A 23,009-nucleotide genomic window follows, 5' to 3' on the forward strand; every position below is an offset into this window, starting at 1 on the left:
GTTAGTTTGTGTATAGATAATTTTCTATACACAATCTTTTTGCTGTCATACTTCGCTGGCTCTAAGAAGAATGCAGCATCAGGGCATCATTTTTCATGTCTGGAGGCTACACCCATCGTCTATACAAAGTATATGGTTTGCTTTGTATCAGGTTGCGTTATTTTAAAAAGCAACTTAAAAAGACAGGGTCTTTGATTTGGTTACTTTCCTTTGGCTGTGTAGTACATCAGCCTTGGCTATTTCTGTTACAGAGCTGCTTTACCAATAGTAGACTTCATGAAATAAATCCTTTGATTTTACACTACCTGAATTTTAAGATGTGCTAATTATTGTTTACATCAGTGAAGTGTTCTTGGGCCTGTGGCCTTGAATGATTGTTGGAACCTCTCCTAATCCCAGGATCTTCATAAATTGAAGTCACCTTGGCTTTGCGTAACATTGATTTTTCCCTTCTTTTCCCTTGTATTTTTTTTTCTGTATCCTTTGATTTTTTTTTCCCCATTTAATTTTTCTGTTTTGCCTGCTCCTGAAAATAGCAGGTGTGGAACACTAGCAAGCCACACTATGACAAACGATAGATAACGCAGTCATGGCAGTGAACAACAAGTCAACATGATCTCTCTTAGGCAGGTGATTCTAGGTGAGGAAACCAAAAAACAACAATAATTTTTATGTCTTGACTGTATTTGCTTCTCTTACACATGCGAGTAACTTCACTTATTTACTCACATGTGTATTGATTTGCACGGCAGTGATCCAAGTCAAGTCAAGTCAACTTTATTTGTCAATTCTGCCACATGTACAGGACATACAGAGAATAGAAATTTCGTTACTCTCAAACCCTAGATTAAAAAATGCAAATAAAATAATTAAAAATAAAAATTTAAATAAATACAATACAATTTTACATATAACAAGAAAGCTATGCAATATACAATATACAATATTCAAGTAAGGATAAATGACCATGAGTGTAAACCAGGCAGAGTAGTGCAAATAAGCAAATAGTGCAAATGGAGATTAGTAATATACGGTAAGAGATGGTATGACAACAAAGTCTTATGAGATACTGGCAGTCCAACGCTCCACAAAGTGACTGGTAACTGGTGCAGGCCAGTGAGTGAAGTCAGAGAGTGTGTGTGTGTGTGTGTGAGTGTGTGTGACAGAGTTCAGTGAGACCATGAAGGAGAAGAGGGGAGAGGAGGCAGAATCGGAAGGGAGTTAAGCTTCCTGACAGCCTGATGGATGAAGCTGTCCTTCAGTCTGCTGGTCCTGGCCTGGAGACTCCGCAGTCTCCTCCCTGACGGCAGCAGCTTGAAGAAGCTTTGCATCGGGTGCGTGGGATCAGCCGCTATGCAAAGGGCTTTTTTAGTGAGACGGGTGCTGTAAATGTCCTGGAGGGAAGGGAGAGAGACACCAATGATCCTCTCTGCAGCCCTCACTATGCGTTGGAGGGTTCTATGACAGGACGCATTGCAGGCTCCAAACCACACAGTGATGCAGCTCGACAGGATGCTCTCGATGGTGCCTCTGTAGAAAGTGTACATGATGGGGGCTGGTGCTCCTGCTCTTCTTAGTTTGCGGAGAAAGAAGAGACGCTGCTGTGATTTCTTGGCCAGTGCTGTGGTGTTGTGCGTCCAGGAGAGATCCTCTGTGATATGCACACCCAAGAACTTGGTGCTGCTCACTCTCTCCACAGACGCTCCGTCGATGGTCAGAGGAGCATGTTGGGTGTGCATTCTCCTGAAGTCCACGACAATCTCCTTCGTCTTCTCCACATTCAGAGAGAGATTGTTGTCAACACACCACGTGGCCAGGCGTCTCACCTCACTTCTGTAGTCGGTCTCATCCCTGTTGCTAATGAGACCCACCACCGTTGTGTCGTCCGCAAACTTGATGAAGAGGTTGGAGCTATATGATGGAGTGCAGTCATGGGTCAGCAGAGTGAAGAGGAGGGGGCTCAGCACACATCCCTGCGGGGCCCCCGTGTTTAAAATGATGGTGCTGGATGTATTACTGCCGACCCGTACTGCTTGAGGTCTTCCGGTGAGGAAATCCAACAGCCAGTTGCACAGTGAGATGTTGAGCCCCAGCTGGACCAGTTTTTGAGTGAGCTGTTGGGGGATTATAGTGTTAAATGCTGAACTGAAATCTATGAACAGCATTCGAACATATGAGTCTTTTTTTTCCAGGTGTGTGAGTGCTGAGTGGAGTGCAGTGGAGATGGCATCATCGGTTGAGCGGTTGGGCCGATACGCAAACTGGAAGGGATCCAGGGAGGGGGGCAGGACAGTCTTGATGTGTTGCATGACTAGTCGTTCGAAGCACTTCATCAGGATGGGAGTGAGTGCAACAGGACGGTAGTCATTAAAGCAGGAGGGAGATGACTTTTTTGGAACCGGAATGATTGTGGTGGCTTTAAAACATGTGGGGACGACAGCCTGGATGAGTGATATGTTGAAGATGTCTGTGAAGACATCAGTGAGTTCCACTGCACAGTCTCTCAGTACACGACCAGGAATGTTGTCAGGACCCGGAGCTTTACGTGCATTGATCCTGCTGAGGGATCTCCTCACGCTGTCCGGGGACAGAGTCATCACCTGGTCACCAGGAGGGGGTGGGGTCTTCTGTGCAGTGGTGCTGTTTTGGGCTTCAAAGCGAGCAAAGAAAGTATTCAGCTCGTTCAGCAGGGGGATAGTGCTATCACAGGTCTGTGGTGGGGGCTTGTAATCTGTGATGGTCTGAATGCCCCGCCACAGGCTCCGTGAGTCTCTGCTGTCTTTGAAGTGAAAGGCATTGTTGCTGTATAGAAATATTTTATTTATTTATTTATTTTTTGTCATAATTTAATAAACAATAATGTCCATTATCTTTGAGTAAATAAACCCAGTTAACTAGGAAAGGTATTTTTTGTTACAACACTAAAAAGGATGTTGTTGGGGTGTTTGTAGGAGGAAGGATGAGTTTGAAGGACAGACATGTATTTTAAGAAGTTTTGGAAGAGAGGGGAGTTGACTGCACAAAGAGTATTTTGTGGTTGTTTAACAGCTGTTTGGTGAATTGCTACAAATATGTAGCAATATATATAAATACATTGTGAGCTAAAATTTTGCACTCAATGGCATAGCAAAGCAGATCTATTGTCCATAAGAAGAAACGGCAAAAGATCCTCAGCTTTTAGAGTCTGAAAGTGGCAAATAAAGGACAAGAAAGATGTGTTGTTGTTTTTTTTTTTTTTAAAAAAAAGGCAGAATTCTAATACCTTGTACTCAACACAGACTAGAAAGAGTCTGTTTTTATTTTCTCTAAAGGTCTACAGAAGATTGTGCTATAATAAACTGATAAACTTCAGACATGGAAAAAATGCATGAAATGTAGAGCCTACAAATGGAAACATGGAGCCAAATCTTATTGCAACTGTTGAATTTCTCCGCATGACAAGCCCACACATCGCTGCAGCGTAGGACCGACTTGTCTCACTCTTTTCTACATGACTGTTGTCTATGAAGAAAAAGCAAAGCTCGGGACTGGAAAGTGTGGGGCGTCCATCTGTGTTCCTCACTGAGCAAACGAGGACAGACACAAAGGAGGGATTGAAGGCCTCAGATGGAAACAGTGAGAGAGAGTAACAACAAGATGCTTGATACAATGTTGTGGCCCTTAAAGTCTGGCTAGCTGTGGGAGACAGTAACACTTCTGTCAGAATAAGGAGGAGGGCAAAGTTGCCTGGGGCAGGCCACCAAAACATTTGCAATGTAGCCTGGAGAGAGAAATCATCTGACGCGTACTAGGGTGGTCAGAGATGGGGAGTGGACAGAGAGAGGACTGGTGACACTGGACAGGACAATAGGAGTAAGATGCTTACAGCTGACATGGTGGGAAGCAAATCAGGAACCCGTAGGAGATACCAGTAAGAGTTGAACCACCGAATCATTAAACAAAGAAGTGTTTTGCTGTTGAAGGATGGGTGCCTGCTGCAGTCGTGACCCCACACGGGAGATCGGTCAAGAGCTGGTTCCTATCAAACGTCACGCCGTCTGGCCAAGGGCAGCCAAGGTAGTCACTAACCTCGATGACCATGAATTCTCCACGTGGGATCTCACGTGTCACACAAGGTAAGCCTTTGTACATTATTGTTTCTCAACACACCAGAGTGAGGCACTGACCTCTGCAGAGGTGCTGTTACTGTGGTCCCATATTAAAGTTCTTTCTTGTGCCAGTTTTTGTTTTCTTTGCTATTCCTCAGGAACATGAAGTGCATTATAGCTCATTAACGTCTTTGTTTCTGGAAAACAACAGTTCCCTTCGGTACAGTATATCGCCCTGCTGGCACATAATGAAACACGTTGAGTGTGGTGGTGGTTGTCAGTTTTATGGGATTGTAATGTTATACAAGAGGCATAAAAGAAGGCACAGACGCACTGAGCAAGTTGTGGGTGTGTCTACTGGCAAGCTTTAATGTGGCTTCAAACTGACAAACAGCTGAAGATGCACACAATCCTGCATGAGTGTAGTCATAACGCACAAGTTGTTGCTGTGTCTGGCGTGACAGTGTTTTACTGTATGCACACAAACAGACAGATTGTCAGCTGAATGTTAACATAAGATTAATTCAGCTTAAGGTGTGTGAGAGCTTTAGTGGGATACTCAGTACTTTCCTTACTCTCAGTCAGCTGGTAGATCATAAAGAGGCAGGATTGGGTTGTGCCTTGGCACAAGGACAAGGCTGAGGAAACAAGGATGACACGGGAGGGTGATTTGTCCTAGAGATCATTGACTGTATCTTTATCAATCTCCCATTGTCTTTCACATACCTAAATCAAGACAGAACCTGTCACCAGTTTGGCAAAAAACCAAGGAGGGTGTTGGCTAAATCTGCTTCACTCTTTTCAATGGGAAAGAAATGCCTTCAGTTAGAAATGGAGTTGTGCTTTACAGCATAGCAGCTAGAAAAGAAGATATGAAAAGTAGATTCATGTAGATTTCTTTCTATTTAAACATGCTACGATGTATTCACTAGTCACAAGTCAAAATACAGATTTCTGAATTCAAGTCAAGTCAGCAGTAAATTGAGTAAATAATGTCCAGTGTAAACACTGGAGTGCCTATAGACATGCAAAAGAAAAATGAATGAATAAAATGAAACTGGGGTTTTAATTTAAAACTTTGAGGTTAGTGGAGAAGACATCACCCCATCTTTAAAGCTGGAACAAAATTCAACATTATAAGGTTCATCAAGTTATAGTTTAAGCCATCTGTGAAGTTTTCAAGCTGTTTTTTACATTTTAAATCCAGCTTGCAATACCATGAAACACAGAAACAAACGTCTTGTGTAGAAGAGGGAGAAAGTTGCCTCATTTTATCCTGGAGGCATTCAGAAGATGAACCTACCCACAGAAACCCAGAGCATAACCAACAAGAAGTGCACAAGACCGAATACTTGTATATGAAGGATTCATATAAGCTCTAGAAATGCTGTAAACCTACTGCCCTAACCATATGGTAATGGGGGCAACTCTTAAAATTGCCAAAAACAGATATACATGTGTAGACGTTTGAGAAAGTGGCCATAGTGATCACTTGATTTATGTTTGTTGTCTTAGTTGCTAGATTCAGGTCCTAATCAGATGATAATTTTGTAAATTATGGTCCAGTTTCAAGTAAATAGACAAAGCAGTGTATGGTTTAGAGGGTTATTACACTGCGACTGACAAATGGCCACAATGGAACCAGTGTATGACATTGTCCATATTTTATAGAAACAATATAGAAATATTTAGGGAAAACTCTTTATAGAACTACAAAAGTGCTTTACATCAGCTATCTGCCAGGCGCTGTTCTTTAATTCTCTGATTTCGTAGTTAAAATGTACAAATATGAATATGAAATATCCGTGCATATATGGAAATCAGCAGCACTGAGTGTATTATCAGTCAGCCACAGCTGACAGCACAGAACATGAGTGTTTCGTGTTTGACATTGGAAACACTTTGTTCTCTGTGTGTTTCTCCCTGCACTGGTAGTGGGAGTAGCTCTCTGGAGGCATTTAATGCTTTTAGCTTTAATGTCTGTTATGGGTGGAGAGCTGTTGCTTTTGTATCTGGAGATGTAGTCAATTATTCAGGAGGAGGATTTAGTTATTAAATGCTCTCTTAAGGTGACACATTTGATTATCACTAAAAACAACTAATAATGGGAAGGACTTGCTTTACTATTTCTCCCATTCTCCACACCTTTAAAAAAGGTCTCTGACTCACTCGCTGTATTAATATTGATCCAATCATGAGAGTAATGGCAAGTGGCTGCCACCAAGTTTCCCTGAAGAGTTTCGCCTGGTTAGATGTCAGATTTGTTTGTGCACCCACTCCAAGGACTGAACAAAGTCCCTTCTGTAGTCTGTTTCAAGGATGGGTGGTGGTAAGATCCTGTGGTAGATAAAGACTGAAGAGATTAAAGAGTAATAAAAAGATGACTCAACAGTTTAAAAAAAAGAAAAGACGGTTCAGAGTTTGCGGAATAATGGATGTGTTTCAGACTTACTTAAAAATTAATAGAGTACATAAATATTTTTATCCCGCTTTAAAAGGTTATCAATTTATCTTTTAGATATTTGTACCAGCTCTGTCTCGCTGTGGCTTTTTCAGTTATGATAGAAAGAAAAGTGCTGATGGTTTTGTTATTGCTAATGCTTGATGCTTTTTCCCTGACTGAAATATCTTAACAGCTGTCAGATGAATTGCCTTGAAATTTTATACAGGCATCAGATGTCTGAATGACATTCCCATTAGCCCCAATGTTTTCTTTCTTCTGTTTTTTTCTACAAATGCTAGCAAGCTAAAATACATCAATATGAAACCATTTTATAGCTATGTTTTTATGCCTCTGAGCCAGCAACAGCTGTACATAGAGGAAATATATTAGGTTGTCCTTCCATTTCTCATTAACATGATATCCAGGTTGCACACTGTAAATTTTACTTTTGAGTGTATATACATGTTTAACTTTCAACATTTTAATAGTAATCAGTAATAAATGCATAGGAAATATCAGAAAACTTTACATTAGCTGACTCGCAATCAACCATATAAGCCCAGGGCTCGCAAAATTTCAAAATCCCTGGTAGCCCTTCGGGCAGGGACTCTTCAGTTTTTGGTAGCCCAAAATAAATTTAAGTAGCCCGAATAAAAAAAGAGAGCAATTTTTTGATTGATGTTTTGTTTCCTGTTTTGTTTCCTTTACAATATTATACATTAAAGTATAATATTGTAACGGAAACAAAACATTAATCAAAAAATTGTTGAAACACAAATTACAACATTGTATAAAAATTACAATCATCAACTCAAATACTTGGTTCTAATTGAACAGAAATTTCTATGAACTTGTAAGAACTGTGTAGAACATGAATCAGCCTGTGTCAGATCCTGAATTTGAAATTTCCACTGAAGTCACGGGTAAGAGGCAAGTGGAACCAAGATCTAGGCCATTTGCTTTTTGAAGTTTGCAAAGACTGCTAAATTGTGCCAGTGGTAGTTCACTCTTTGCAACATAGTACGCTGCTCTAAACAGATTTTTCAGGTTTATTTTTAGTATGTTATTTGCAATTGGTGTTTGTTCTGGGAAAGATATTGCAGACTGAGCAATAATGCATTTCTTGCATTTCTCATGGGTTCTAATGGGGGTCTTTCTTAAAATTACTGGTCCCAGTAACAAAGGCGCTTGTCGACTCAGAAATCGAGGGAAAACCAACAACACACCCGGCAGAACATTATGTTATTTACACGGGTGCACATAAGTGGTCCACATGTGCGCATTTGCTGTCAAAATAAAAGACGCGCACCAGATAAGAAGTTGCAACGCGTGTTTGCGTCCTTATAAAATGCACTGTTTTTGTCCGCTAGAGTGGGATTTTCACGGCACATTCTGCACCACATCTCTGTGTGTTCATCATTTGTTTGAAGCCAGCTCACCTCCTGCAACTACTTTTCCGAGAATACGCGCTTCTTTTGTGGTTCGGACTCCTTCTGACATTTCTTTGGAGGTGGAGGAACACCAAAGTAATTGCTTAAAGGAGCTTCTTCGACATCTTTAAGAGTTCTAAACAAATGTCTGTCCTCCTCCAGAAAATCTTATGTACGCAAACACGCGTTGCAACTTCTTATCTTGTGCGCCTTTTTTTTATTTTGACAGCGAATGCACCTGCGGACCACTTATGTGCACCCCTGTTTATTATTTAGCTTGTCATATTGCAGCCACAGAAATTCTTTTGTCCATGAAACCATAAAGCTGCACTTTATTTTTTGCCTTATAGTCTGATTTGTCATAACTTTTCCGTTTTGTGGTAACCTTTTCTTTGGCTGTCACTTCTTCACCCTGACCTGTCTTATTTGGCTCAGCAGAACTAAAATATATATCCTGCTGCTTTTACACACGCACTCACTTAACGCTCAGCGATTCTCTGCGCGATCAACCTCTCACATGTTTAAGCTTGCTGCGGGAGATTTCACTTGTCATGTTTGCATAGTAAGCTAACGATTGATAAGACGATGTCAGAGGAATTGGTGCGCAAATTATCGTCACTCACCAATCAGTACTGTCGCTCTCTATACACAGTTCGCGCGATTGCAAAGTGAAAGCAAAAAAAACAAGCAAATTCTAACGAAATTTCCGAAAGAATGCAAAAGCATTGACATATATTTTCCCTTCCTACGATAGCCCGACGGGCAGGGCAGAGATAGATTTTGGTAGCCCGACTGGAAAAATCGCTAGCCCCGGGACGTCGGGCTAGCGATTTTGCGAGCCCTGAAGCCCTATAACTCTAGAACTGTATACCTCTTCTTTGTTAACTCCACGAAATCCAGTTCCCAAACGCACCCCTGAAAATGTATTGAATTTATTCCTGTCAAAAAAAAGTTCCTGTTTAGTAGTCACTCATCATTAATAACTTGAGTTAGAGTAAACATTATGATTTAACAAACTATGACAATTGGAAACCAACTTAATTAATATCAAAACAAATTTCAAGACACAGTCTTCAGATCCCCGTATCCATCCATTATTAGCTTCCTTGTGAAAGGGTAGCAGTCTCATGAATGCAGGCTTTTGCTTCTTTTGGTATGCCAAAAATCTGTGCTCTGTCTTTGTGGGTCTTTAGTAGTGTAGTAGGGATGAGAATGCTGCATGGCATTGAGCTTCCATCTGAGATTTGTGCTTTTTGTGCACTCCTGCCACCATGATGAGGTAGAAATATGCTGGTTGACCCCTGCAGATAATTTGTTTTTCCAGCTCTGGCTGCTCTTAACACAGCCACATCGTCTTTGTTTTTCAAAATCTTAATCCTTGTCCTTGGGGCTGCATTGGGCTCTTGTTTCTGTCCAAACAACTGGCTATTCATATTATAAAGTTATATTTTGTAAGACTCAGCAACTTCCAAGTCCTTTTTTAAAGAAGCTGAAATCTCAATTTTCTTACTCTGGCATGTCAACCAGCCTCTAGCACTTAGTTCTAATATTTCTATATTTCTATATATTTGATTGCAGACTCTTTATGCAAACTTTTGGACAATAAAAAGTCCTCATGGCTTGTGTGTCACAATCAGTAGAGGTGCTCTTACTATGGGCCACTTTATTCTCAGGCAGTATTTCTGCTCTGCATCTACTTTGACCCCGTACCTGAAAATATTTTGCAACTTTATAGATGAACTTTATGGCTTGAAAACCTCTATAATTAGCAACATTTAAGTATCTGTCTGCTTCTGTATGCTCTAAACTATTGACCTTCACAGTATGACTCTGTGACATTTCCAAACAATGGGAAGGCAATGACAGAAAGTTTAGCAAGTTGACAATTTACCCATTTCTTTTCTTTTTCTTTTTTAAGGCTTAGTTTAGCCTTTGTTCATGCATAACTCTCCACACTCGGTCTTACAAAATTGCATTTTGAATGCCTCATTTAAACCACCACCATATATTACACAGGTTCATTATAGCGAACACTGAGTGGTGGTTAAAAAAGAACACCTTATGCTAGATGTATTTTAATGAACAGAGAATAAAACAATTGTTTTAGATACCTTTGATTTGCCAACATATGGGTATACCTTTTTTATATAATATATAAAAAGTCCCCATCTAACCCCTGTGGGTGGTCTTTATCCTTCAAGCTTGGGTAGTCTTCCAGAGGCCTGGGAGCTTTTGAAACGGTGCCGGTGCTTAAACGGTGCTTAAAGAATGGAGAACACAAAATTGGTCCAAAAACCTCTCATGTTCAGCTGTTTTGTTTTTTTTTTTTGTAAAAAGATAACAATGTTAGCCTTTTCTGCAGCTATGGGGCATATATGGTATCATGCAGAAGGACTGCGCTCTTTTGGACAAAGATCTTGGATGTTGATTCTGTGATCTACTGGAACCACTGTTCTAGCTTGTGGGTCACCGAGAGCTCCGAATACCACTGGGGCAACTGTTGCCTTCATCCTCCACATCTTCTCCTCTCTCAGCCTTTGGTACTTCTCTAGCTTCTTGTATTCCTTCTTCCTGATGTTGATATCACTCGGTATAGCTACATCTATCACTGTGGCTGTCTTCCTCTGCTTGTCCATCACTACTATGTCTATCTCCAGTTTTTCTTTATCTGAAAGCCTCACAGGATCTTAGCTCGGTCATGTTCAACCACCCACCCATTTTGACCTCGGGACTTCTAGGCCATACTCGGCACACATGTTCCTGTATATTATGCCGGCCACTTGGTTATGGCGTTTTTGCACCTGGCTGTCATGTGCTGAATTGTCTCAGGAGCATCTTTCTGCAGCCTGCACCTGGGGTCTTGCCTCGAGTGTAGACCCCTGCCTCTATGGATCTCGTACTTACGGCTTGTTCCTGTGCTGCCATGATTAGTGCTGACTTTCAGTCCAGCTTTTTCCTGTCAGTGGTAGGATTTCTGGATGTCAGTCACTTCTTCTGTCTGCTGGTGGTACATACCACACATGGGCCTGGGTCCATGATGGTTCCTTCTTAATTCAGGTGATGTCCGAGCCAGTATGGCTTAAGCTATCTCTCTCTTGCTCATATCTAAGGTAGGCTTGGTTAACATGGGGAGGTCTATCCTAGAGACTCTTACTAGATACAGATACAGACAAGTTTAGAAGTTCCAAAGTTGTGTAGTAAACTGAACTTCAAAGATGACCTTGAATATCCCTTTGTGTCACCATTGTCAGTAATTTTTAAAAACATTTGTTTTATTATTATTAGTCCTTTATTTCTCCAGGTAAAACAATCATTGAGATTAAAAATCTCATTTCCAAGAGAGACCTGGCATCATGGCAGCAAAAGTCATGCCAGGTCTCTGTGATGGTCAGACAGTGAGCTTTTCTTCTACTCTTGGCACTAACTGGCTTTTACTTACAAGACTCTTTGAAGGCTAACTGAACTGCGTCACGTTTGGGTGAGGAGACTCAGTGAGGGACTAGTCATTACCATTTCAGTCAGAAGTCAAAGTGATTGAGTCCAGATCAAAAATTAGGATAAAGGACATAAAGTACATGCAATATGATATCTTCTGTGTTTGGAGGCAAAGTTAATAGGCTGCAATTTATATCAATTTTAAATGCGCCTATCTTAAGCAGATCCAATGCACTGTAGGGCATGATTTCCAGTTAGCACTGCAGAGTCAATATGCATTGTGAGAACTAATGAATCTTTATTTTTTATTTGTCTCTATTGCCCTACAGAAAAAATATTCAGCATGCAATCACTGAGAAGCAGCTGGAGGGATCCTAATTTAGAAAGCTTGATTTAAATGTCTATTCCTTGTTGTTTTTTTGTTTTGTTTTTTTCAGAAATAAAAGCAACCATTACATAAAATTTATAAATTGATTTGCATGTCAGTAAATGAAAGAAGTATTTGAGCCGCATGCAAAACATGACTTGGTATTTGGAGACTTTATTACTTTCTTAAGTGGAGAAACCCTTTTTGGGAAGTACGGCAGTAAGATGTTTCTTGTAGTTTGCAGGAGAGTGTGAGGGAGGGAGTTCGGCCGACTCATTTTTACAGAATTTTGTCCCTGAGGTCCTTTGACAGCTCTTTGGTCTTGCCCACGGTGGTGGAGAGGTTGGAATGGAAGAAATATACTTTGTGGACAGGTGCGCTTTATACACATTTCAAGTTGAAATTAGGAGTCTCTGTGATTGATTGGTTTGTTGGTTGTGTCAAATTCCAATCTGTGGGAGCAGGGATTCTGGCGGGTTGTAGGGGATAAGATTTTTATTTCATTAACGACATGCAAATCAATTCATAACTTTTATGTAATATGTTTTTTTCCTGGATTTTTGGTTGTTGTTCTGTCTCTGTCCATTAAAATGAGACTACCATAAAAATTAGAGACTGTTCATTTCTTTGTGAGCAAACATATACATTCAGCAGTGGATCTAATATAATTATTTCCCCACAGAAGTTCAATGGAGTAAGATTAATTTCTGTTTATGTAATATCACTAGAATTACAAGCTAAATTGCCTTGCCAGTATGACTGTAATCATTATGCAAGTCAAATGTTGGCAAAACAAAGTTTAGAAATATGTTCTGTGATGTAGTAGGTAGTGATAGTTATTTTTTTCTCCAAGATGAACTAATACTAGAGATGACAGAGGAGGGAAATAGGGGAAATTAAATTATTTAGGAAGCACAGGATGATGTGATGTGCTATAAGAGGTGATTGAAGATTCGTCCCTTGTTGTCACCTAAGGCATATAAATCTCTAGTTTCATTAGCTTCACTGTCACATTACAGCAAGCATAGTAAAGCTAGCAGAGGTGGGACATAACGAAGTACAGCTACTTTGTTATTGTACATATCTGTACAATAACAAAGTAGCTGTACTGGATCTTTTTTTTTTTAAAAAACACAGGTATCTGTACTTCTACTTCAGTAAAGAATGTCTGTACTTCCCCCCCTTCTGAAAACAATTAAAACTGATAATAAAGATTGAACTTGATTGATTGAACCAGGATCAGATGGATAAGCTCCATAACCCCCACTACTAGGGATGGGTATCGTTTAGGTTTTATCCGATACCGGTGCCAAACCGGTACTTTTGAAACGGTGCCGGTGCTTAAACGGTGCTCAAACCGGTGCTTAAAGAATGGAGAACACAAAATTGGTCCAGAAACCTCTCATGTTCAGCTGTTTTTTTTTGTAAAAAGATAACAATGTTAGCCTTTTCTGCAGCTATGGGGCATATATGGTATCATTCTTGGCTGGAAGCAGTGCTTAAACAATGGAAAAAACACAAACTTTGTCCAAAAACCTCTCATGTTTAACTGTTTTCCACTTTTTCTTTGGTCATTTTAGCCTTTTTGGCCAGGGTGAAGGGAGTATCTGCCATCAAACAAGAAGACAGCCGCATGTAGCTATGATGATGTTTGCTAGTTCACCTTACATGCATTAATGTAATAATGCGGTTAGCCTACTCAACGTAAATTACACACGAACAACATTAAGCTACTGACCCAGAGAAGAACAGCTGCTGCTGCCATCATCATCCGTCATCATTTCTGCTACGCTGGCAGGGCTAGGGGCCAGGACTCTAATCTTCGGGTTTTTGGGGGATGTTGCAAACTCCGGGTCCGATAACAGGCAACCCACCCGCAGTAGATGTGCACGGTGTGAGGTCTCGCAGCAAGCTATCAAATACGGCGCATTTCTCGGCTTTTAAAAAAAACGCTATGCGTCGCCAGGTGTTTCATCGGATTTGAGGTGTTACCTCCTTTGACAGTATCACAGTATCAGCTTAAAGCACTTGTTGCAGGCTGCTGAGTTTGCATATTTTGCTGTGAAGTACAGCCAGACTTTTGACCGCTTCGCCTTGGGCATTTTTAATCTGTAGCTCTGCTCTAAAAGAACGTACGTACCTGGACCCGCCTACTATCCTCGGAAACGTAAAATGATTGGCTAGAATCTAAAGTGTATCACAGCTCAGGAAAAAAAAAAAGCACCGAAATGTGCGCTGCTTTTCGGTCTGGTTACTACCGTTTATGACAGAACCGGTGCCATCATGGCACCGGATACCGGTACCCATCCCTACCCACTACCCTAAACTGGATAGGCGATTAAGAAAATGGATGGCTTTTTTTCATAAACTTGGTGCCCAGTTTTAACATAATGTGATAGAAACAGTACCACATTCTTTATGTGTGTTCAAAGGTGGTATGATCAGGTTTTTCTATGTCATCCATTGCATGCTAAATGTTATTATCAGCACCATACAATCTTTGAAATTTTCATATGAGGATCATTTTAGTGTTGTTATACTGAACTGATGGTGGATGTAGTCTGATGATAGTGATCTTATGATTAGCATTATATGCTGCCCAGTTAGTGGTCAGCACACAGATTATTTTCAGAGGAGAGAAAGAGGATCAAGACCTTTTTAAAGTTTTTGTACTGTGTTACTCAAGTGTATGTTTTGAAAAGCCTAAAAGAAAAGTGTTTTTTGGAATTGCAAGAAGGAATTGTACCAGCTTGTCTGTATAGCTGCAAAAACTGCTTGACATGGATATCTTTGAAGACTGAGAATGAGCTTATGTGCTTTGATCTACAAGGAAGGCAGTCATGCTGCTTCTTTCCTTTGTGTATTAAATTCTCACTGAATAAAGAGAAGGGTGTGGGTTTTTTTTTTTTTCTGTTTGAATCATGTACTTTATGTTGAAGTGGATAAGTATGACGCACATGAGACTGCTGTTGTGCCGGCAGCTTGCTATTGTCCATGTTTAATAACCTTTACCTTTTCACACACATTCTGTTTTTACATTTGCAAGAACATTAATACAAGCATTATGTAAATGTTATTACTAATATGATGCTTTCTGTATTGTCTTTCTCCGCATTACTGTATCAGAATCTCATTATTGTCAACATAATGTTACAATTTGTTTGTCATGCATGACATGCATATTTCTAGGCTTTTATATTGTGAGAATTTTAGAAGGTTTTAGTTCTGGCATTCAGAAATAACCCAGTAACACTGGATTATTAGGCTAATGGAATCAGACAAGCTTTAAAAATAGCTAAATAGTTGCTGCAGTAGACAGAAATGTGGAAGAGTCAAAAAGAAGCCAGTATTTGAAATTGGAGCCTCTCCTACAGCTGTCCCCTCGTTTTCTGTGCGTATCCCTTAAACCCATTTTACATCGTGGGCTAGATACAGCCCAGTTTGAGCTGAAGAGGGCCAGACCAGTGAAACTCCATGCGTAAAATGACAAGAAGTCATGATGGTTTATTGAGCCACGTTATTTTAGATTTTTTTTTTCTTGATTTATTAAACTATGTTGATGAATTTCGACACATCGACACTACATGAATTTGAAATATCAAATTGAACCTGCCACATCTGGAATAGCCTTTGGCTACAGTGAGCAGAAGACTAAACCAGAGCACCATTTAACTTTGAATCTCTTCCTGGTTTAACACCAAGTAGGGCTGGGCTATATCATACCGTTCACGGTAATACCGGTGTAATTTTGGGCAACGATAGGAAAATGAAATATCGCGATAGAATATGGGTAAAACGCGCATGCGCAGTGCCTATGTTTACATACGCACATGGCGGCGACGCAGAATAAGAAGGGCGAAAGCGGTTCGTTGAATGTAACGGATGAACCAGAATTGGTTTGTAAAAATGCTGCAACTTCAGTGGTGTGGCACTGATTTAGCTTTCGTCCGTCAGATACACAACAAAGCACTATTTATGGTAGAGCATGCTAGCGGGCCGTCGTTATTACCGTGTTGTTTGGAAAATACGGCACACTTAAAATCAATCCTTTAATTTTTCTGAAAATCGACAGTGCCCCTTATAATCCCGTGTGCCATATGTATGAATTCTGGTTGTGTTTACTGACCTCGAAACGATGTTATGTGGTACACGGCGCTCGAAAATCTGTCAAATGTTTTAGTACGACTTTGCTAAGCTACGAAGCCGCACCGCTTGATGGATTGTCGCAGCATTACGGCTATTGTAGGCAGGCGCCTCGCGGAGTGATACGTACTGTGCTTCAACATAATATTACCATATTGTGTGTGTATAACCTCTTTTTAAGTTTTGTGGATATTAAACATGGTTATGCTGAGGATATGTCGGCCAGTTTCCACTGGAAATGTCTTTTGGTTAAACTGTCAGCAAGGAATTTGCACTGTTACATTTTTATACAACTTTAATGCACATAAAAAACAGCTGCTTGTTTAAGTGAAAATGCATTGATGGGGTTTTTTGCACTAATAAAGTTGTGGAGTTGTAAAGTATTTTGTCTAGTGTCAATTATATTGTCAGTTATATCGTTATTGCAAATTTTCAGATGTATATCGTGATAAATATTTTTGGTCATATCACCCTGCTCTAACACCAAGTCTACTGATAAAGGCAAATCAATCACAAAGACATTTCAGATGATAAATCAAAAAAGAGGTAAATAAAGAGTGATCCTATGTGACTAGTGTGACATTGTATTAAATTGCTAAATATGTGACCACATGAGTTTCTGTTAATAGTACCGGCCAATGGACTGTGGTCTGCTGCAACTTTCGTCTTTTCAAACCAAGCATTTTAAGATTGACTCTTTAGAACAGCCAATAACAGTTGGTGTGTGTGTGTAAAATAAATATATATATATATATATATATATATATATATATATATTACACACACACACTTATAACAACTAATTGCAGTTGTATTGTTTCAAATACACTTATATAAGCACACATTTTATGGACCATTAATCTAGGTCCTATATTTTAGGTTGCTAAAATATTGTTACTGGCAAATATTCCAACTACTTGTTAATATTCTTCCACTGTAGGTAAAGCCAAGAGATGTGCTTTATACTGTGTAAACCTCTTGTTGTTCAGCACCAAAACATGCTGTACTAATCAGGTACACAGAGATCATTATATCCAGTACATTCAAGCATTTTGAAGAAATGTCTTTGCTTAGTCCTTGCTTATTTTAACTCTGGATCAGAACCTCAATTTCTTCTAATTGTAGTGTCAGATTACAGCTTGTGAGATCAAGAGATGCGAGGCTTCAAGGCATGATGAAAGTAAGGAATTCGGGGGAGGTGTATTAATAGTATGACTGTGTCTTCTGAGTGTGTATGTGACTAAAGATTGAAGAATCTGGATCAAAAGATCCCTGGGGGTATTGATACACTCACAGACACAGCAAAGTTATTGCATCATTCGAGCTCACAAAGCTTCTCCCAAGACAGTTGAGCACATCGTTCAGATATATGAACCAGATAGCAGTATACCCACTAGCAATTTATCCAGTTTTTATCGTTCCTAACAAGTCAGTCCAACCCTTGCATACACAACTGGGCATTAATACTCTTCTGTTTGTATGGAGAGAGTTTTTGCAATCTGCCTGTATTTCATCCAGACACGTGGAGCTGAGTCCCCATGAGTACTGGCCAGCGGTATGATTGATCTAGTCCCCCTGAGAAGGGTAATAGTCCCACCGGGCAGTATCTGAACACAGGTGAGGTGGAAAAAATGTAGAAGAGAAGAGAGATTGTGTCTTATTTCAGAATGAGAGCAAGCGTTTGCGTGGGAGAAAGTGCCGGAAAAAGGCCAAAATTAAACTTGCATTTGTTAACATTTTAAGACGGCAGTGGGAGTAATGGTTTAAATTTTGCAGGAGCTGCTGGTGAGGGGACAGTAGTGCAGGGATTATGAGTGCATATCTTGTTAGATGGACTATTTACTACAATTGTCTTTTTATATTTGCTGTTTCATGGGAATAGATTTGATTTTTCTATTTTTTTTTCGTGTGTGTGTGTGTGTGTGTGTGTGTGTGTGTGTGTGTGTGTGTGTAAAAATAAAGCATCATTTCTGAGGTGGAAATGTGCAGCGGTGTTGCATTTTAAAGGTAGAAAACTGAATCAAGGGTATTGACCACCAACTAAGTTTATTATGTTTGTGCTCCTGGGCAGTTTGCACTTAGAAAAAGATGAAAAGTGTGTAGCTGAGTGTTGTTTTTAAGAATTTTTCAGGAATATGGGCTCAGCTGTGACCTTGACAAGAGGCATAAAAAGGCGGAGGTGTTTTGGGAGATTGTGTGTGCGCGTGTGTGTGTGTGTGTGTGTGTGTGTATATGTGTTTTAAAGTAATAGAGGGGTTTTGGCTGTGAAAGCCAGATAAGCCAAACCACAGGCACAATCACGCTCCTGCCATCTCACCCACTGACATAATGATTCAACACAGCTGTCAAATGTCTGCCAGACAGCATCCTCTGTATGCGTGCTGTATGTGCATGCACTGCATTTCCTATAGACTTCTCTATTTGTCTATTTTTGTGAGGCATCAGTGTGTATTTATCCACACACGCGTATATGCACAAATGTGTACCGTAATGTCTTTTTTTTTTTATTTTTTTTTTTAAGTTTATCGTACATCTGTGCTGAAGATGTGCACCACCTTTCATGGTTGTCTGCGTTTGTGTGTGGGAGGAACAAAACCAGTCCACCTGCACCTTCAAACAAGAGGAAAAAACGGAGACGGAGGAGGACAGAGAAAAGGAAGGATCAGGGTCCCCTGTGTTTCCCTAGCTTGATTAGATTCTGCCAGAATTAAATTTTATGCTAAAAACAAACAGCAGGAGACAGCCTGGCCCACCCCCTCTGTTGTTTTCACTCTTCACAGTCCCTCCCTGCCCAGATCTTTTCTTCCCTCCCTCCCTCACTTCCGCTACTTTACCTCCTTCCAAAGCTTTGTTGCTTCTTCCTATCTGCATTCTCACTTCAGCAAAGAGACATGACATAACCAGCAAATTACTCCACAGATTACGTTGCTCCTTCAGGCTGTGTGAATAAATTTAAGGCTAAATGATGTCAGAGGTCACCATGCAGCAAATACTGTGTAACCTGTCACATTACTTGGCAAAATTTGCCAGATTTAGAGCAGTTTCCAGGCGTTAACACTGTTACTGAAGTTAAATGTCATCATATGAATTGCTTAGACATTGACCAGCATGAGTTTCGGTATCTACAAAAGCTGAATAGGTTTGTTTTTATTGATTTAAATTAATAAAATTCTTCTTAGACATATTAAATCATGCATTTTGATAGCACTGTAAAGTTGCTTTGTTTGTGATAAATGCTTATAACACAGGTGACTGAAAAACTTGTGGTTTTTCCCTGTAATTGGAAACTATTTCCTGCAACGTGAATCCCAAAAGTTTCTAAAACAGCTCATTATGCTGATGGATTGTTACAAAGGATAGTGACGCAACATGATAGTAAGATTCTTAAGGCAGGGTGTGAGATTCCATAAATGAATGACTATGGATGTGAAAACATGAATTTCATTACATAACAAACAGATTTCAGGTATTATTATCTGTTTATTATTAAGAGTTCATGTCATGCTTTTGCACCAGTTAACAACTTCTGTCATCAAATTATCAGGGCTTGAAGGGAGGGGTGAGAATGCCTGATTGAAAACAAATATTCACAAGGGTATCCTGTTGCTACGGTGTTTAGCTTTTAAGATCCACTACCTCACTTTACAAACTCTCTTTTCATATCAGATTACATGTCTGGACTTTGACCTGCAGTGAATGAAACTGCCTTTTTGCCAGCTACGCGCCTGTGTCACCAGCTTTTCCCTCGGTGCAGCCGAGTTGTCCTTGCACGAGGGTCGTGGCAGTGCTCTGCTTAGTAGGGCACTGGAGTAGTCCACCTCTCCGGGGAGACAGCACATCCCTGTTTAGCTCCACAGGGGTGACCTCTCACCCTCAGGCTTCATTTTCTGATTGGCTTGTTTGAGTCAGGTTGCGAGCTGCTGTGAATAACCTGCTGTGGACTACAACAGACCTCTGTGTCCACTTTTAACTCGCATATTTGTCTGGCTTCTCCTCCAGTTTGTACTCTCTGTATAATCTCACACCTTTTTTTTTTTTTTTTTTTTTTTTTTTTTTTTTTTTTTTTTTTTTTTTTTTTTTTGGTGCCTCAGTAGATTTTTTTTTTTTTTTTTTTTTTTTTTACTTTTTTTTTTAGATGGGATACATATAAATGCAACATTAATATCATGGCATTATAACAAGTAGTTTGTGGATCTATATAGCAATATATTAAAATGTGTAAAAATAACAATAGTTTTTTTAAATAGTGCCAGAAGAAACACAGAAGTTGTACACATTTTTGTTACCTCCTACCAAGTAGGAGAAAGTACTGTTTAAAAATTTGACCTCTGACCTAACCTTCAAAATCAATAAATTTCTCTGAAGGTCAAAGTGATATTAATGCTATATAAGGCTGTTTAAAGCTATGTTTCTTACTGCCTTTGCATGTATTTACAACATATAGGAATATAGGAAATCATATTTGGGGATTCTAAATATCACATTACAGTTTGCATCCAAAGATCATGCCACATTTGCCCTCTGACCTCACTTTTACGTTTCACATCTGCCATTCTTTCAACCAAAGAAACACGAAAGTTGGCCCCAGAAGGTGTTTTATCTTTACAGGATTTGTTGTTAGGAGAACGAGCTGTATATTATATAAGCTCAAGTTATTCATGTCCAGTTATCTAAAAATCGCACTACAAACCTTTTAAAGTATGTTTAAAAAGAAAAGCAGAGAAAATGAATATATGCAAAATACAATATTATTTCCTTAAAAGTAAATCCTGCACATAGAGTCAGCTGCCTTGTCAGAAGTGCTTCTTTTGGCCTGAGTTTTCAAATCCAGTGTACGGTACTTTATTGTAAGTATGCACATTGAAATTGACCATAATCACAATTCCCTGGCAAAGGCAGGGCGATAGGTGAAAGGTTTTTACATTTTACATTCAGGCTTTCACTTTTTTTTTTTTTTTTTTTGGCTTGTTTGTATGTGTACAGTGTCACGATCTCTCATTCTTCCCTCCCTTTAACATTTCCTCTTGTCCTTTCTTTCACACAGATTCTTTAGTTTCCTTTCTGTTCCTCGGCAGTGTGTATCCTGCCAGATGAACATGAGGCGGGAAAAGGAATGCAGCTCCGCTCTGTTTACCTCTTCCTCGCTCTCTCGCTCTCTCACTCATTATAGATTCACACACTCTCACTACGACATCTCCTCCTCTCTCTCTCTCTTGCGCTCCCTGTCTCTCTCTCTCTCTCCTTTTCTCTGTGAGTATGCTCAGTCATTCAGCTCTGTGCACTGCTGTTGTTTCGTGAGGCTGGAGAGCCGGTGGGAAGCCTGTGATTGGGGAAATAAGCACTTGTGTCTACGCCAGCTGCCTCCGAGACAAACTAGATACAGAGAAGGGACGCTGGTGCTGCGGATTTTAAGCCGCTCATATCAAGAAGAAATGGATTTGTGGCACGTGTGAACTTTGGAGAGGCATGTGTAAACGACATGAACTGCTCCCATTTGGCATCAGCGTCTGCTGGAAGAAGAGATGTCTCTGAAATCTGCTGCTTACCTTAACTGTCTCATGTCGATCTGCGCCCGAGAGGTCGAAAACTCTGGCGGTACGTTACTAATCATTGAGATGTAAGGTGGTGACACATGGTTTATCGCATGATTTAACAGGATACAACTCAGAAAGGTTAACCTCACAGACATCTGTTATACCTGATTACACCTGAGACGAGAGGGAAAATGACTGGCTAGAGGCAGGATTAAAGGAGTAACCTGTGATGTCAGACTCCACCTGGGGCAGTCGTTGTACATTCTGCTGAGTAGTTACAGCTTTGTCAAAGGAGGTTGGGGGCAGCAGGCGCAGACTTCATTTCCAGGTGTGTAAACCACACAGACCTGACTCACCTGACATCATCACATCCCTGTCTGGGGTCCCTTCTTTTACTGATTTTCCTCACCTCATCTTCTCAGTATTCTCAGCTATCAGACCTGCCAGCACCTCTCCTTCTCTCCCCATGGAGCCACTAAAATGACAAGAGAAGTGACACTAATTAATGTGACTCCCAGCAGCCTAAGTCTGATTCCACAGCACTAAAGTAGAAGTGGGAAAGAAAAAGCTTTGTGAACACTTGTGAACTGTCATCACGTGGAACAAGAGAAGCACCATGTGGAATCAGTCGGGATACTGCAATCACATACCTCATCCTGGATATCCTTTTTACCATGCACCATGCAGGTATGGTATCACTACCCTAATGTGTATGTTGGGTTGGCTTTTGCTATCTTTTGCTCTAAAATGGCAGTTTTATTGGTTTGAACTTACATCTTAAGTTTTCATTGTTTCTCATGTTTGGTGACCCCCAGGGTTCAGTGCTAGGCCCACTGTTTTAATACAGGGACTGGCTTTGGCCCAGTATGTTTAATGGTTTTGTGGTTTAATCCATCCTTGTGCAATGTTGATTAAGTCAAGCTGTAAGTGAGTTTATGATATTGTAAAGCAGTTTGTAGCCACACTGGTTTGTCTGGAATGTTGTTTTAAAAGAACAAAGAAACTGGTTCTGCCTGTGTGGACTAATAGAGGTTAGTTAGGCTTGTTGGTCAGTGTGACAGAAGCTGAAGTGGTATTTTCAAGCACTGAGCTATTCAAGGTTCCCAAGATCACTCTTAAAGTAAGGTTAATGTTAGAAGCACTGGTGTATTTAAACAATCAGTTTTGTGTGCCTCAAATTCACACAATGGTTATGTAAGATTGTGCTGTGTCTCTTTCCACGCTTCCTGGAGCAGGAATGAGATCATTACATTTATCACCAGGTTTCAGACGTGACCGACTCTCAAATGAACACCATCAGTCCCAATTCCCCGAGGGCAGAACAGATCCCCTACACCTCTTTTTCTGTCAGATACTGTAATAGTGTCTAACATCTGAAGGCTGCTGGAGCTCAACTACCAAAATACTGATTCTCCATGAGTCTGTAAGAATCTCTGTGATTGAACAGGATGAGAACATATTTTAAATATTAAATAAAATGATTAACATTGAATGTATAACATGTTCTTAGTTCTAGGTTAGTGTGTATCTGAGCAAGTGTACATGCACTATAAAAAGTTTGTGCTTGTG

General features: G+C 40.2%; 1 protein-coding gene across 14 annotated transcripts in view; it reads left to right on the forward strand.

Moving 5' to 3' along the window:
- LOC146383036 (pleckstrin homology domain-containing family A member 7-like) overlaps window positions 1–23,009 on the forward strand; it is a 140,289-nt gene that overhangs the window by 13,321 nt on the left and 103,959 nt on the right. Inside the window, exon 1 of one of the 14 annotated variants that reach the window (XM_084934136.1) lies at window positions 3,237–4,115. The exons of 12 other annotated variants lie outside the window; for them this stretch is intronic. In XM_084934136.1, the coding sequence (XP_084790262.1) occupies window positions 3,964–4,115 (152 nt within the window). In that variant the 5' untranslated portion in view covers window positions 3,237–3,963. Of the gene's footprint in view, window positions 1–3,236; window positions 4,116–20,890; window positions 22,128–23,009 lie in introns of those variants that run through there. One more of the 14 variants, XM_084934139.1, reaches the window with a different exon arrangement.

Source organism: Perissodus microlepis, chromosome 7 (assembly GCF_051167445.1).
Source record: "Perissodus microlepis isolate ML-2025 ecotype Zambia chromosome 7, ASM5116744v1, whole genome shotgun sequence".
NCBI classification, from domain to species: Eukaryota; Metazoa; Chordata; class Actinopteri; order Cichliformes; family Cichlidae; genus Perissodus; species Perissodus microlepis.